This window comes from Tiliqua scincoides, chromosome 1 (assembly GCF_035046505.1).
Source record: "Tiliqua scincoides isolate rTilSci1 chromosome 1, rTilSci1.hap2, whole genome shotgun sequence".
In the NCBI taxonomy this organism is placed as follows: Eukaryota; Metazoa; Chordata; class Lepidosauria; order Squamata; family Scincidae; genus Tiliqua; species Tiliqua scincoides.
In genome coordinates, this window is record NC_089821.1 from 206144197 (window position 1) to 206159707 (window position 15511).

The 15511-nt window shown below is 41.9% G+C and overlaps 1 protein-coding gene across 4 annotated transcripts in view; it reads left to right on the forward strand.

Annotated features, from left to right (window-relative positions):
• Positions 1-15203, forward strand: part of ENPP1 (ectonucleotide pyrophosphatase/phosphodiesterase 1) — a 62976-nt gene extending 47773 nt beyond the window's left edge. For 2 of the 4 annotated variants that reach the window (XM_066614651.1, XM_066614668.1), the window contains 9 exons: positions 126-213; positions 761-936; positions 1879-1924; positions 2045-2199; positions 6987-7122; positions 8472-8552; positions 9944-10076; positions 11595-11751; positions 12881-15203. In XM_066614651.1, coding sequence (XP_066470748.1) covers positions 126-213; positions 761-936; positions 1879-1924; positions 2045-2199; positions 6987-7122; positions 8472-8552; positions 9944-10076; positions 11595-11751; positions 12881-13051 — 1143 coding nt within the window. In that variant the 3' untranslated portion in view covers positions 13052-15203. The remainder of the gene's footprint in view (positions 1-125; positions 214-760; positions 937-1878; positions 1925-2044; positions 2200-6986; positions 7123-8471; positions 8553-9943; positions 10077-11594; positions 11752-12880) is intronic. The other 2 variants (XM_066614659.1, XM_066614677.1) reach the window with 1 other exon arrangement.
• Positions 15204-15511: the final 308 nt, after the last annotated feature.

Consider the following 15511-nt stretch of genomic DNA (forward strand, 5'->3'; position numbering starts at 1 on the left):
AGCACCATAAACGGTTTACGTCTTCTAGAGACAACTTCTTAAAAGCAGATGCGAAGATTAAGAGGCAAAGACGTAAGATTCAGCTGTTGTCCATGAAAAACAATATTGTTTTGCTTTTGTCCTAGGCTCTTTTCATTGGCTTTGGACCAGGATTCAAATTTCAAACTGAAGTTGATCCCTTTGAAAACATTGAAATCTACAATTTAATGTGTGGTATGATAAAGTGACCAATTTTTCCTCACCTAGCAAATTCAAAACCTTTTATGAAAAACATATTTTTGTTCAAAGTGGAGTGTCACTGATAGTTATGGTTAGATTTACTGTTTTGGGAAGCTGCAGGATTTGTCTTCTGGATGCGTCTATGTCCTTGCCAATTTCAGTTTCCAGTTCCATTCAGTATCTAAATGGGGTCCCTACAGTTTCCATTGTCTCCCTTTACATTGTTCCTGTTTCATTTGTTTGTGGGAATCTCATCTTCTCTTCCCACCCTTGCACAGTCTTCTGAGCCTTCCTATATCTAATTTCCTCTTTTTCGTTTCTTACTGCAGCTATTGCTAACTGCCCTTCACTTGTGATTCTTGTCTCAAAGACCTTGAACCAGAAAAGTACATGTTGTAACTTGATGTAGAGTTTGTGCCTGTGCTATGGAACACTGAGACGAGCACCGAAATTCTGAAAACATTGGCATAAGTCACATATAAACTGCAGTGCAGGAGTGTATTTTCGACCATCTTTAATTCTGTTGTCTGAATTGTTGCAGATCTGCTTGACTTGACACCAGCCCCCAACAATGGAACTCATGGAAGTCTCAACCACCTTTTAAAGAAAACTACTTTTAACCCACAACATCCAAAGGAAGAAAGTATTCCTTCTTTGTGCCCTTTCACTGAGCGAAGAACCTCTGTAAAGGATCTCAGTTGCTCATGTGAGTCATTGGTAAGTATCCACTGGAACAAACATTTTAGCCAAATGCTTTTGTTCTAGGCATTCACTGCTGTCATGGAGGGCAAAATATAATATGTTAAATGTGTTGTTTGACCTCATATTTTGATTGCTTTTCTTCCATAACAGCCAGGCAAGTGGCGATCAGGATCTGGATCAGGACCAGGACTATGACATGAAGGGAAGGTTTTTTAACGCTTTCCTGCTGGGCTGTGTTCTGTGTGACTTTCCCCCAAACTGTTAGTTGCCCAAGGAGGGAAGTTGCTTTTGGTACAAGTGTGTGATGTACTGTGTATCTTAACAATGAGAAGTTTTTATGGCCTATAATAGGAATAAATTGTAAGCTACCATTGTCATGATGCAGGTATAGACAAATTTGGCTGTGACTTACCAAAAATGTGTAATTGTTGTAAATGTTAGCATAACATGTTGGCATTTGATACTAAATTGTCCTTTTGTGTATTTAGATTTCATTTGGTGGGTTATTGCGTCTTGCAATCTCATATCAGCTAACAATGCCCATTTAGACTAAAAGCAACCTAAAATAATATCATCTGCTAGAAGTGTGCCCACTACTGGCTGAAGCCTGGCATGCATTTACAGTAAATGAACATAGTTTTAATGCAAGCTCAACCATTTATTCTTGAATGTTGGAACCTTAGAAGATTACATCCTGGAAGCATGGCTCAGCAGTCCCTGGGATAATTATATACTGGTTTTATGATAGCAAGATTTTGTTGTTACACATTTTGTATGCATCTGTAAGTTGCCCCTTCTTATGTTGTGATCAAAGCTGCTTTGCAAAACCATTGCGGAATGTCCATTGTATTCACATGTAATTCGATTTGACTGGGTTTTAAAAAATATTTTTGGTTCAAATGACTGCATAGATAATGACACACCTTTTCTCATACCTTTTGCTTTCCCTACATCTAGGGCTTGCCACGGATTCAACCACGGAAAAATTTTACTAGTTCAGAAGGTAATGATTTTAATGAACTTGAGAAAAAGACTAATCTAAGTAGAACATCTCATGAGAAAAGATGCTTTCTTTTAGAGACTGAATCTCTTTCTCTCTCTCTCTCTTCCTTCTCTGTTCTAGTAAAGAAGATAGAAGAACACAGTATGCCTTTTGGGAGGCCCAAAGTACTTCAAAAGAAGCAGAACTATTGTCTTCTTCACAATCGCCATTATATAAATGGATTTAGTCAGGATATCAAGATGCCTTTGTGGAGTGCCTATACTGTTAACAAACATGTAAGTCCTAAGGAAGAGAATGTCAAGCATAACAAGCCTGTCAGGGAAGGAACTGCTGAAGAGCAGCACAAAGCGGAGTAGCACCTAGTGGTTGGTGCTCATGCACTCCCCCCTCTGCTTTCTCTTTTTCCTGGATCAGCAGCTGAATGGCAGGGGGGACAAGACAGGAACTAGTACTTCTATCTGCTGCAACCATCCCAAGCAGAAGAGACCAGGTAGAGAAGGGATTGTCTGGGAATAAAAACCCTCCCCAGAAATCACAGAACCCCAAGGATCCTTATTTAAAATTTTGTTGCTGATGCATTCGTAAGCAATCTGATATGTCAACCCATTAAATTACTTGGGGACAATGACTAGCAAGCAAAGAATCAAAATATACCCAGTTTACTAAAACCCCAAAGAGAAAGAAATTAAATAAAATAGAAAAGGGGGGTAGGTGAGAGAAAAGTACAAGAAGTAGGCTGATGGAAAATGCTTGAACTTGGCTAGATGGACACAAAAGAACTGCTTGACCAAAATGAACTCAATAACTCATGCCCAGCTAATGCCCAATAACAAACACTCAATAAATAATGCCTAGCAGATGGAGCCAAGAAGCAACTCAAGAGCAAAGTATATGAACCCCAACACAGGTCACTGAATGGGTTTGCTGGCTGCTTGGAGTGAAAAAAGGATATAAAGCAAAATTAATTTCCTAAGCAGTGGCGTCACTAAGGGGGTGCGGGTGGTGTGGGCCACACCGGGTGATGTGCAAGGGAGGGATGACGCGCACTGGGGGGTGATGCGCTAAAATTGCAGTGGTTAGGCGTAACCCCATCATGTTATATACCGTTGGATGTGGAATTTCCAGCAGAATGCGATGCAAAAAAACCCAGAGTGAAATATCTCATTTCTGTCAAAAGTTATTGGCGAAAAGCCGGAAAACAAAAAATGCATGGAGCCCAATGGAAAGTAAAACCAAGTTGTATTGCGCGTTTACTCATGAGTAGGTGAACTTGCCTTAGTCCGTCGGAAAGGGCAGGCTGAGAGGAATCCAACAACACTGGAATGGTCCTGATCCAATGAATGTAGCCCCCAAAAAACACCCGAGAAGGAAGTCTCTCCCTCTAAGCTGGTGAATGTATTGAACCCTATGGAAAGCAAAACTAAACCACATGGTTGCATTTACTCATGAGTAAGCAAACATGCCTTGGCTCCTGGGCAGGTCAGGCAAAGGGAAATATGAGGCCAACCGAATGGTCCTGATTTGATGCAGTGGAGCTCAACAAATGCCCCAGAAGGCAGCTCCGCCCCATAAAAAGAATGAAACAGAGGCCTGACAGAGTAAGGTGAATTTTTTTCTGTTTTAGGCTGCAATCCTATCCACATTTTCCTCAGAGTAAGCCCCACTGACTATAATGGGACTTACTTCTAAGTAGACAGCCATAGGACTGGGTTCTCAGACTTGGAAAGCCAGGTGGATCCTGATAGTGATATGCTTGAAATATAAGAACTTAAACTGAACTGGGTAGGGGTTAAAATCTTACTGATTCTTTTTTTTTTGGGGGGGGGGGTGTTATTGCAGGCAGGCTACAGAGAAAATTCAATTGGTGGAACAGGGCTGGCTTCCCTTTATTTAATTATTTGTTTTACTTTAATTTAATTATTTATAATTATTTATTTTAATTTGCTTTATGATGTCTCCTAAACAGATTGTCATTCTTAAAAGTGGGTCCCAGTGCTAAAAGTTTGAGAACTTCTCCAATAAGGTGTTAGTAAGTTGATACCCTGGGGGGAGGTGACACCACTAGTGACCAAAATCACTAAAGTCACAGTTTGTAAAAATAATACCATCATGTTATATATCAATCAATGTGTAATTTCACAAAGAATGCAATGAAACAAACTACGTTGAAATATCTTTATTCTATCAAAAGGTACAGCCAAAAAACCAGTGGGGGCGGGTTGATGGTAGATCACCACGCCCACCACCTGGAGTGTTCCCCCACCCACTGCATGGGGGTGACACACTGGCATCCTGCACTAGGTGATGCAAACCATAGTGATGCCACTGTACCTAACCTCATTCAGGTTAGAAATAGAGTCCCTCTTTCTAGTTACTTACATTGTTCCAGAAATCCTGGTTCCTTTATTTACTAAGTGGGTGTGCCCTCAGTGAAACAGTAGCCTGTTCTAACATCAGACCTGTACAAACACAATGCTTGAACTAAAGAAAACTAGGATTGATGATGTTGTTAAGTAACCTGATTGGATGAGTGTAACACACCTGGTCACTACACCCCACCCCTTTACATAGATGGACAGGTTTGGTTGCCCAATCAATAGATACTTGTCAATGTCAGTAGGAGGCATGGTTAATCCAGACAGAGAAGGTCTGAATCCACATCCAGCACATGAAAATCTGCACATGACTGTCTGGCATGACTGTCTGACAGCACATGACTGTCTGGTCATGCCATTTCAAAGAAAGGACAAAAGCTTCTGCAGGAGAATATTCTGCCAGATTTTAGGCTGCTAACCCAGCACAGAATCTTCAAGGAGATTGCTACAATCCTATCCACACTTTCTTGGGAGTAAGCCCCATTGACTATAATGGGACTTACTTCTGAGTAGACATGCATAGGATTGGGCTCTAAAAGTTTCTAAAATAAGAAGAAATAGGCAATAAATAGAGGTTCTCAAACTAGGGCATCGGCACACCCCAGCCTGAGAAGCCCTGCCTCTGGCTCCTTAAGAGGTGGGAGAATGGGAAGGCAGCAGCATTAGCTCCAGGATCGTGCTGCTGCCAGGGATGGCAGGGATTTCTTTTACTTACTTCCAGCCAGTGCTGCAGTCCTGAGGGGTCTGGTGAGCTCTCCACAGGGCTCACTGCATCTCCTAACTTCTAAACATACCAAAAAAATGGGTGCTTCTGATTTGCGATGTAAACCGTAAGTGCTCATTTTTTGTTATGCTTAGACATTAGGAGGCACAGGGAGCCCTGCAGAGGACTCCCCAACCCCCCCCCCAGGAGTGCAGTGTTGGCTGGAGGTAAGTAAAATAAGAAACCTTCCCATTCCAGCAGTAACACAATCCTGGGGATCATGTCACTGCCTTAGCCCCTTCCTGCACACACTTACCTTGGGTCTCAAACTCCTCAAGAGTTTGAGAACCAAGATAGTAGGGGAAAGTATAGTGCATTCATCACTAAGCCATACTTTGGTTTCATTTCAACTGTAGATGAGGACTAAAGGACTTGGTCAAATGGTTGATAGGCAAGATGGCTTTTCTGCTAGAGGTCGGGGGAGGGGGGGAGAGGAAGGACCGTGTCACTGAGGGGATTCAGAACAAAAGAGAAGAATGGATTGTGTCTTTTGGATTGCTGATAGAGGTAGTGAATGTCACAGGCAGGGATATGGATATATTAGAAAAAGAGGGCAGATAAATTAGATAAATGGGGAGGCAAGACTATAAACAAAAGTAAGTAAATAAAAATGTATAAATGTAAGTATAAAACTGGTTGCAGAAGGGGATGAGAAGCTAGTATGGCAACTTTCAGGCTTAGGTAGACATGCTTCTAGCTCAGCAGTTCCCGATCTTTCCAGTGCTGTGACCCACCTTGTCGCGATGATGTTTGCCAGAATGACTTGTCGGGTGCCTCCAGTTGTCTTCTCTGAGCTGCACTGGACCAACAACCCACTCTATTGGCCTCCACAGTCCTCTGGCCAGCAGAAGCTTCTCCTGCAGAGGCCAGTAGAGTCATCAGCTCAGCATGACTTGGAAGAGGCCTCCATAGGCACCCAGTAAGTCATTCTGACAACAGCATCACAGAGCCGGCACCCCTTCCGATTTGGAGCCAGATAGTCCAGGGAGGATGGGAGGGTCCAGCTTGTGACCCACCAGTGAGTAGTGACTCACACTTTGGGATGTGCTGCTCTAGCTGATTTACAGTCTAATCCTGAGCTGCCCAGAGCATGAGCTGAGCTCCACCAGTCCCTCCCCTCCTGTCCTGCTTCCTTCCCTTGCCATGCCTCCTCCCTGCTCCAAAACACCTCCTCCTCCCCCACTCACCTCTCTGCCATCTGGCAGTCTGGGCAACCACTAGGTGGTGGAATGTGAGTCCAGGGCCGGAACTGGCCCAGTGCAGGCTTGTGCTGGGCTAGCTCTGGTGCTGGGCCCATGGTAAGGGCTTGCAAGCATGCCTTATGACATGGTTGTAGCAGTGCATGCCAGCGATAAGCCAGCATGCAGGGCTCAGGATTGGGCCCTTATTTTACTTGTTTTTGAATTCAATAGGAAAACATCCAGAATCTAGCTGAGCCTAAAGGTTCCATTGACCACAACAACATGTATGTACATGCGCGTGCGCGCGCACGCACGCACGCACACACACACACACACCCCTCTGGTGTTGCTCACTGTATTTGGACTGCACTGCTTGTGCTGGTCCCAAACGGGCAACATGAGCTAGCAGAAAGCCAGCATGGTCTGTAACATGTCTGAACTGTGGAGTTCTGAAATGGCATACTCCTAAATTGGAGCCACTAGAAATACCACTAGTGTGGGGGAAATGGGTAGGTGTAATGAATTTTAAAATCTTACGACTAAAGAAGTCTTCAGAAGTCATGGGTTCAGTCACCTGAACTGCGGCTGGCATAACCAGCGGCTGAATAGATCTCACAGGCTAAGCCCTTTAATAAAATATAGCCCAGTAGTTGTGAACAAGGAGGAGGCACCTTTGTGAATCTGTAGCTTGCATATTGTGTAATCTGCATGCTCAAAAACTAATATTCCATTTTGTTTCCTAGGACAATTGGAATTCTTCTGCTGAAGCCATCTCAAGCTGTTTCCATGTTGACAATCGTATTCCTTTAAGTCACAGCCAGACCTGTACATTTTACAAGAGCCATTTACAGCTAAATTATGGATTTCTTTTCCCACCAAGTAATTCATTCTCTTTTCTTATTCCTAAACAAAACAATGCATTAGGAGGCATTGCCACCAAAGTAAAAGTTTAAGTTTTTGTTTTTATATTAAACGGTGTGTATTTTAAAAATGAATAAGCTATTCAGAAGCATTGCATGTTAGAAATAATGAACTCCCCTAAAGGATGTCTGATGAACACTTTGTTAACTCAGAAACACTGTAATAATATGTGAAAATAAATTATTTTATTTGGAAGTATACAGATTCATCATATGGCATTGTCAGCAGACTTCCTACATTTTAAATTTATATATGTAGTAGTACAGGAGTTTAGCTGTATGCATATACAGAAGCATCAACTGTGAATGGTGAATGTACATTTAAATGCTATGCACAGGAAGGGAGTTCTGGGTTCTTTGTGGAGAAACAGCTCATTGAATGTGATGCCATTCAAAGCTGATGATATTGTGCATGTGTTTTGATGTTTATATTCTGATATTTTTACTGAGTTGCCAAGTAAACTGTGAATCAGCTTTTTCATAAGCTCACATTCAGTGGCATCTCTATTGCATGTATAGAACTGCCCTGATGTTGAACTGGAAGCCCTTACTTAAGTAAAAGTTCAGCATGCTCATCTCTTTGCCATGGAACTTGGATTAGATCCAGTACATTAATTCCCATTGCAATTATTGGTGCCATTAATTTTCTCTTTCCATTTCCTCCCCCTCTCTCTCATCTCTCCTCTGGATTGCGAGCTCTTTGGAACAGGAAGCTGTCTTTACTTTCTGTAAAGCTAAGAGAATGGTGCAATTGAAATAATAGGCACAGATGGTGCTATGTAAATAAATAATACAGCGAATAGGAAAACTAGACTGACTGCAATCAGTGGAGCTTCCTTTCAGACAAGGCTACAATCTAGCAGAATTAGAGATTCTTCAGGCCATTGCAAAGAGTGGTCACAAAAGTGCCTTGTGGCCAATGGCCAAGTTCCAAAAGGCCACTATGTACACAAGTTTTTGGGCTTGTCTACTGGTAGTTTTTTGCTCCCCCCCCCCTTTAAACTGCAGACTCTCATGCATATCAGAAACAGCTTCTGAAACTCCCATGAGTACCACAAGGATTGTGCCACAAGCACACAAGCATAGTGGGTTGCTGTATGAGCAAGTACCACAAGCATAGTGGGTTGCTGTATGAGAGTGCATGGAACGTGTTGTTCAAATCTTTGGGCACTGAGCATGATGTTTATGACTGTTTAAAAAAATATTTAAACCATGACAAACCTTCTTTGAGGCACTTTATTCAAACCTAATATCAAGAGAATTGCCAGTTAGTCTGGTAATGATTGCTTCTACATTTTATATTTTTAGATCTGATAAAGAATGACAGAAGAAGTAATTATGAAGGACTTTTCAAAAGCAATGTTGTACCTATGTACCATGCTTTTCAAGGTAAATGTTAATTACATTTTTGTGCAAAAAGACGTATCTATAAAAGATGAGAGCTAAAGAGCCTATTCAATTTTCCAGCAGTGTTGCAGCTGCAATGTCGCCACAAGGTAAAGGAGCAAATGTTTCCCTACTTTGGGAAGGCCTCCATGACTGCCCCTCCTCACTGCAGGATGCAGTGCATGAATCCCACTGACATGGCTGCATCAGCACAGGAAAGTTGTTTAGGATCAGGGCCCGTAGTCATATTCATGCTAGTATTTATGTCTTGATTGCATGGGCACTGTAAAATTAATAATTTCAATGTTACAGTTTTGTCAATGTGCATCCGTCCCATGGGTTCAGTCATACTGTGCTATAACTTTAGGTGCTCCACTGCACATCCACAGTCATGGGAGCCACTTTCCTTTGTAAATGTTTGTTTCTCAATTTTAAAGCCCATGAGATTACTTATCACATCAAGAAAATTATCAGTCTAGCTTTGCCTAAGAACACAGCGAGAATTTCATTGTTTCCTATTTCTCTAGATTAAACATGTGCGCATTCAAAGGGAAAGTATTTGTAATATGTCACGATTAAAATAGTAAGATTTTGCCCTGCCGTTTTTTTTTACGGCAGGAATCTTTGATAAACAGCATTCAGGAAGTGGTTTAAGTGGAGAAAACCCTTGCGTGCAGGCTGTTCTGGCCTAGATGGTTGGCAACCTTCAGTCTTGAAAGACTATGGTATAAGCCTACAGCACCCAGTATTCCTAGGCAGTCTCCCATCCAAGTACTAACCAGGCCTGACCCTGCTTAGCTTCCGAGATCAGGCATCTGCAGGGTAACAGTTGCTGCTAGATAACTTCTGAAAATTCTTCCAGACCTTTGATATGGATGATATACAATTCTATCTCAGGTGGATGAGGTACAGTTCTGCCTCAATGGGTCAAAACTTACCTAACAAAAGTGGAAGTATTTCTAGAACAGATATAGGACCTTCCACTTTCTAATAAGTTCTAGGATATTGTGGAAGTACATAAGAAATAGTGATAGTTATTGTCATTACTCCCAGATGCACTGGGGTCTCAAGGGAACAAATCAACCAGAGCCACCTGTCCCCTGCCCCAGCATCATATGTTCAGCATCTCTAGCATATGAAGGATGGACATTCACTAGACCTAGGGTGAGAGCTGCAAGGACCCCAGTGTTCTGAATGGATCATGACACAATCCACTCCAAAATTTTGTCGGAACAGAATGCATTCATTTCACAGAGAACTGTCTTGAGATAAGCAAAGTGAAAGCAGCCTGTGGTCTTACTGGGCAAGGCATACTCTATTTCCTGAAATGTGATAGTCTTCATTGTGTTTGAGACACTTGCATTCCTTCTTCAAATTCTGTTTTGTGCTTTCAGTAATATGGAAGTATTTTAATACTGTTCTCCTACCAACATACGCTGTGGCCAGAAATGGTGTCAATGTCATCACTGGTCCTGTGTTTGATTATGACTACAATGGCTTATATGATACACCTGAGGAAATGAAAAGGTGGGTACATGTTGGTGTTAGGCTGCAATCCTATACATGTTGGCATGAGGCAAGTTCCATTGAATTCAGTGAGACTTCCTTCTGAATAGATATGCATAGGACTGTGCTGTTAGTGTCTGTATTTTTAGAAAATCAGTGTATTGTTACAGTGCTGGTTACTTAAGTGAAACTCTACTAGGCTTCATTTTCAGCATGAAGCATATGTTGAAATGTAGTGGGCAAGCAGTTGTCTCTGAGCACTTGAGAAACAGGTGAAATAGTGACTTGTCTGTTCTGCTGTGCTGCTTCCATCGCATGAAGAGTAAAAAACTGTAATGACAAGATATAGAACTGCCCAGTGAGGGTAGAAACCACAGTTTAAATACTCTAGAAGGATGCTATTAATGTCATCCAAACTGCTGGCAGTATAAGAGTGCTGTGAACTGTGATCTAATTCTGGCACAAAGCTTGCAGAGATGCTCTTTAAAAGCATGGCTCTGGGTACAGTAAATGCTGCACTATTAATTTAAAAAGCATTATGAGAGAATCCTAAGAAAAATAAATGGATGATGCATAACAGCAGTTTCTTCTATGTGAAAGTTGGCTCTATAAGTCATACAAACATTAATTCTCCATATTAAAAAACTGGTCCCAATCTAGCACCTAGCATGAGAACCTCTCAGGCTGAAATCCTAACCACACTTTCCTGAGAGTCCCATTGAACAAAATAGAACTAAGAGTCCAGTCCTATGCATTTCTACTCAGAAGTAAGCCCCATTGTAAGCCCCCCATTGTAAGCCCCCCAACTCCTAGGAAAGTGTGGAGAGGATTGTAGCCTAAATCTCATGCTTTGGCTTGCTGGGAAGACTTGCTTGCTGTTTTGTTTGTGTAGGCTGGAGCAGGGAGGGCCTGCACCATCTCAGTCAGAAGGGGGGGATTTGGCAAACACTCCCTGGGTTTTTTAAAGCAATCCCTTGTGTTCCTACCACACCTGCCCCTGTGTGCATGAGAGAGAGAGAGAGAGAGAGAGAGAGAGAGATCACTCCACGTGTTCTGGCTACAGAGGTCCCCCCCTTCCCCTCTTCAGCCTCTTTGCTGGCTCAGGGGCTCCAGGAGTCTTACTGTTCCTTTGCAAGGGGAACCTCTTCCATGGCTCCAGGGCTATTTCCCTGCTTGGGCGAGGCAGAGCCTTTTTGCAGTGTTTTGGGCTGCCTTGAAAGGAGTGAGACACCAGCGCAGGGCAAAGGAGGCAAAGGTGTGTGCGACTTTGAATTCCCCCCCACCCGATTTGCATTGAGATAACTGACCACGAAGTTCTTCTGGGAAGCCGCCTTGAAATGAATGGGGGGTATGAATTCATTTTAACAGTGCTTGAACCAAAGAACTTCTGTCGGATTATACTCTAGATTGAATCATTGTAATGCTACAGGTTTTGTTTTAAATTGCCTAGTTTTCCCATTCATGCAGTTGTGCTATGGTATGTTAAATTTTAAAAGCTAACAAGAATAAAATCTAAAATATTGACTTTTTTTATTTCAGGCTTACAAATAATTCTGAAGTCCTTATTCCAACTCACTACTTCATTATTTTGACAAGTTGTAAAAATGCTTCTCAGACTCCTTTACAGTGTGAAGGATCTCTTGATGTGGTTTCTTACATTGTACCTCACCGAAAAGACAACAGTGAAAGCTGTGCAGTGAGTAATATTTTCTGTTCTTCATACAAACACACTTAGGGCCTAATCCTCTCCAACCTTCAAGTGCCAATGCAGTTGCAATGCAGCCCCAAGGTAAGGCAACAAATGTTACCTTGAGGAGGCTTCCATGATTCCCCACCCCCCACTGTAGGATGCAGCACACACCCCATTGGCACTGCTGCATCAGTGCTGGAAAGTTGAAGAAGATTTGTCCCTTAGAATACATACAGATGAGTTGCATATAACCTCTTTCAACAAAAGTTGGCAGTGTGCATCTTTCTCTGTTGGATGTGGGTTTCTAGTCCTTATGGCTATGAAGGTAGGCTTAAAAGTATGTGGTGAAAGCTTTGGAGCAGAAGAATGGGTTCTGCCAACTTACTGCATAGCTCCTTGCTTCTCCTAACCATGAAGGGAGACAATATAAATGTATGTGAAATGACACAGTCAAATATATATTGATATGCATAATTTATATGAGACTCCCCATTCAGCATTTTTGAGAATAGGTTTTATTTAGTCGAGGGTAAACAAAGCAATCCTGGTCATGGCTCATTTGTCAGCCTGTATGTCCCATGACCTCAAGGATTTCAATGCTGTCCCCAAGGCACTTTGCCTGAAGAATCTTCCTTTCTACATTTTTATAGGTGATACAGTGATCTGCACTTTTTCAGGCTGGGCGCACAGGGTATTTGTGCTCCAGGTGGGAGTAAATGGTGTATACTGCCCAGAGGAGAGTGAAGCTGCAATCCTAGGCACACTTTCCTGAGACTCAGCCCCATTAAAGACAATAGGGCTTACTTCTGAGTATGCTCTGAGACTGGTAGATCTCTCTATGGGGCAACCTCCCTTACAAGGTAATAGCTTGATGTGTTGTATTGCCCCCAGCACAGCATACCTCTTGCCAAGAACACAAGATGGATGTAACAAGCGAGTGGAAAATTGTAATCGGGATTTCAAAGAAACCTCTAATTAGGTTTGTGATTCCAGGGTACTATGTTCTTTGTACTCCCCAACATACCCATTGAAGTACATGCCTTCATTAAAAGTCATTGGCTTCTTTCTAGATTGCTGAATATTAATCCAAGTAATTAATATCTTTGAAAAAATATTTTTAATTTTTTCTCTCCAGCAGGATGGCAAGCCAGAGTCCTTGTGGGTTGAAGAAAGAATGAAGTTTCATACAGCCCGTGTCAGAGACATAGAACTTCTTACTGGGCTCAGCTTTTACCATAAGAGAAAACAGTCCATCTCTGATATCTTACAGTTAAAAACTTATTTGCCAAGTTTTGACAAGGTGTAGGGTTTTTTTAAAAAAAATTTCTACTCTGTTGAGTTTCTGGAAAGAAAGAGCAATGAATGGAATGGAAGATTTTCTATTTGAGTAACATGAAGTCAGAAAGAACCTGTGCCAAGTTTATATCTCAGGGACATTTTACGGACCAAGTATAAGGCTGCTTCTCTAAGTCTTTTTGTCCACGTTAATGTGGTAGAGATGTTGCGCATTGGGTTTCATAAGAATCCACAAACATTACATAAGCTGACGCACATTTGAGAGAAGAAATCAATTATTCTTTTCAACTACTTTAAAATTTATGAGTCATTCCTTTTTTTTTTTTTTACTGGTGGAGCTGGTGGATTGACTAAAAGTGAATTGGCATACATATGTATTTTAAAAAAGAGAGAGAAATAATATAAATACTATATTAAAAAACACAGCCATGTTCTGAAGTTCCTTTTCATTCCATGCCAGCTGCCTAATGCATACAGTTTTAATCGTTTGTATTTAAAATGTCACACACAGAGAACATAATGGGGAACTAACATTTGAAGATCATTAAGGTTCTAAAATATGACCAGTTTCCTCAACTGATTTTTATGAATGGTGTTGAATTCATCATCCCTGGGAAATGAGGCAAAACATAATTTTATATCATTTGATTCAATGCATGGGATTCTTTTTCTACCAACAGAAGATTTTTGTCTTGGTTTGCGACAACCTCCAGCCCCAGAGAGATAATCTTTTGTATCTCCCACAACATCTGTCTCCAGGCTGGAAGCCTGATGAAACCATGCATTAGGTTTCTGTCACCCCCTAGTGGAATCACACACATTGTACTGTGTTCACCAAAACTCTTCAAGCTGGATATTAAGCCACACCACAGAAATGAGGGAGAAGGGCAGATGTTAGTGGATATGATGGACCGCTTCTTTTTTGCTTAACATCCACTACGAAGAATAATTGTGATGGACTTAAACTTTCTCACAACATTGTGAAGTTTTAGGTTGTCCTAATTTATGCTTTTGTTGCTTTCAGCATTTTTTAAAATGGACCATCATGGTACATACAGTTTTGTTTACCCAATATACACTTATTCTACAAATAAATTACCAGGGAAGCTGTGTCTCAAAGGCTATAAATGTTAGTAACAAATGGTGTTAGCAGAGATGCTTTTTGAAACAATAATTTTACTAAATAAACCCTAGATCTATTTGCTATGGGACAATGCCCAGGGTGGGCATCACACACATAAGCCCTGGCCTGGCTAGGCATAGTCTGAGGACGCACCCCCATGCCTGATAATGCTGCACCTGTTGGATGCAACAAATCTCCCCCAGTCACGTGGTAAGCAGACCATGGCTCACAGGGTTAAGAGGAAACGAGCAGATTCCACAGTGGTCCATCTTCCCTTGTGGTGCTGGCCATGTAAAGATTGCCAGATGATCCACCCTGGTGCAGCGTGAAGGGATAGAGCATCTGAGAGTTTTAAAATAGCTGGCACATAGCAAAGAACATGGCCCACTGTAGAGACTACTTCCCTCCCCACCACTAGATTAGCCACAGGCTGCTTTCCAGACAATAAGGGGAAGTGACCACCACAGTGGCAGGCACTTCTCCTTTGGGCAGCAAACTATTTATGTCTCCTGCCCAGGAGGCAGGCAGTGAGGCCCAGAACAGAGGAAAGTTCTCCTTCTACTGTTGCTGCTGCAGACATGGCACAGAGAACCTGCCTTCTAGGCTCTGAGCAGGTGAGGGGGGTTGCTAGCACACACACACACACACACACACACACACATTTAAATGGGGCTCCCCAAGGGCCCCCATCAACCTGGCACTAACCATGGCTATAACAGTTGCATTTTCCCCCTCTGACATATCCCAGAATAAACCATAAGCAACTGGTGTTTATATCTCATCCCAAGCCCTTGTCTTTGATATGCATATCATTTCTCAGCTTTTTTGACAGAAAAGTTGTTCTTCTGAAGAGGTGCTGACTCCCCAGTTCATTTTCTGTCACTCTCAGACAACTTAGGGAGGACATAGGTCTCCTGCTTGCTAGGGAGGTCAGTGTGCTGTTTCAGATTCTTAAAATACTTTTAAGCTTGAATATGGACACAGCTGTATACCTTACTCAGCACGAGAATATTTTTAAATAAATCAACCTCCAACTCCACTCTGTGTGTGTGTGTGTGTGTGTGTGTGTGTGTAGGAAACACATAGCACAGTTCCAAAACAGAGGTCCAAACAGGCTGTAAAACCCTGAGAAATACAAGCCTTATAGTTAGTAGTCTTTAAACACAGGTGTGTAATATAAGTTATTTGCAAGAGAAAACATATACGGAAAAATGATCTTTTAGCAAAAGGTTCTGTTCTCTCGCACACACACCCCAGACATTCAAATGTTCTATAAATATTATGAAGAGCCAGTGAAGTGCATCTGGCTTTGTGATAACAGTTCATTCAGTGACCTTCCACTGCAGA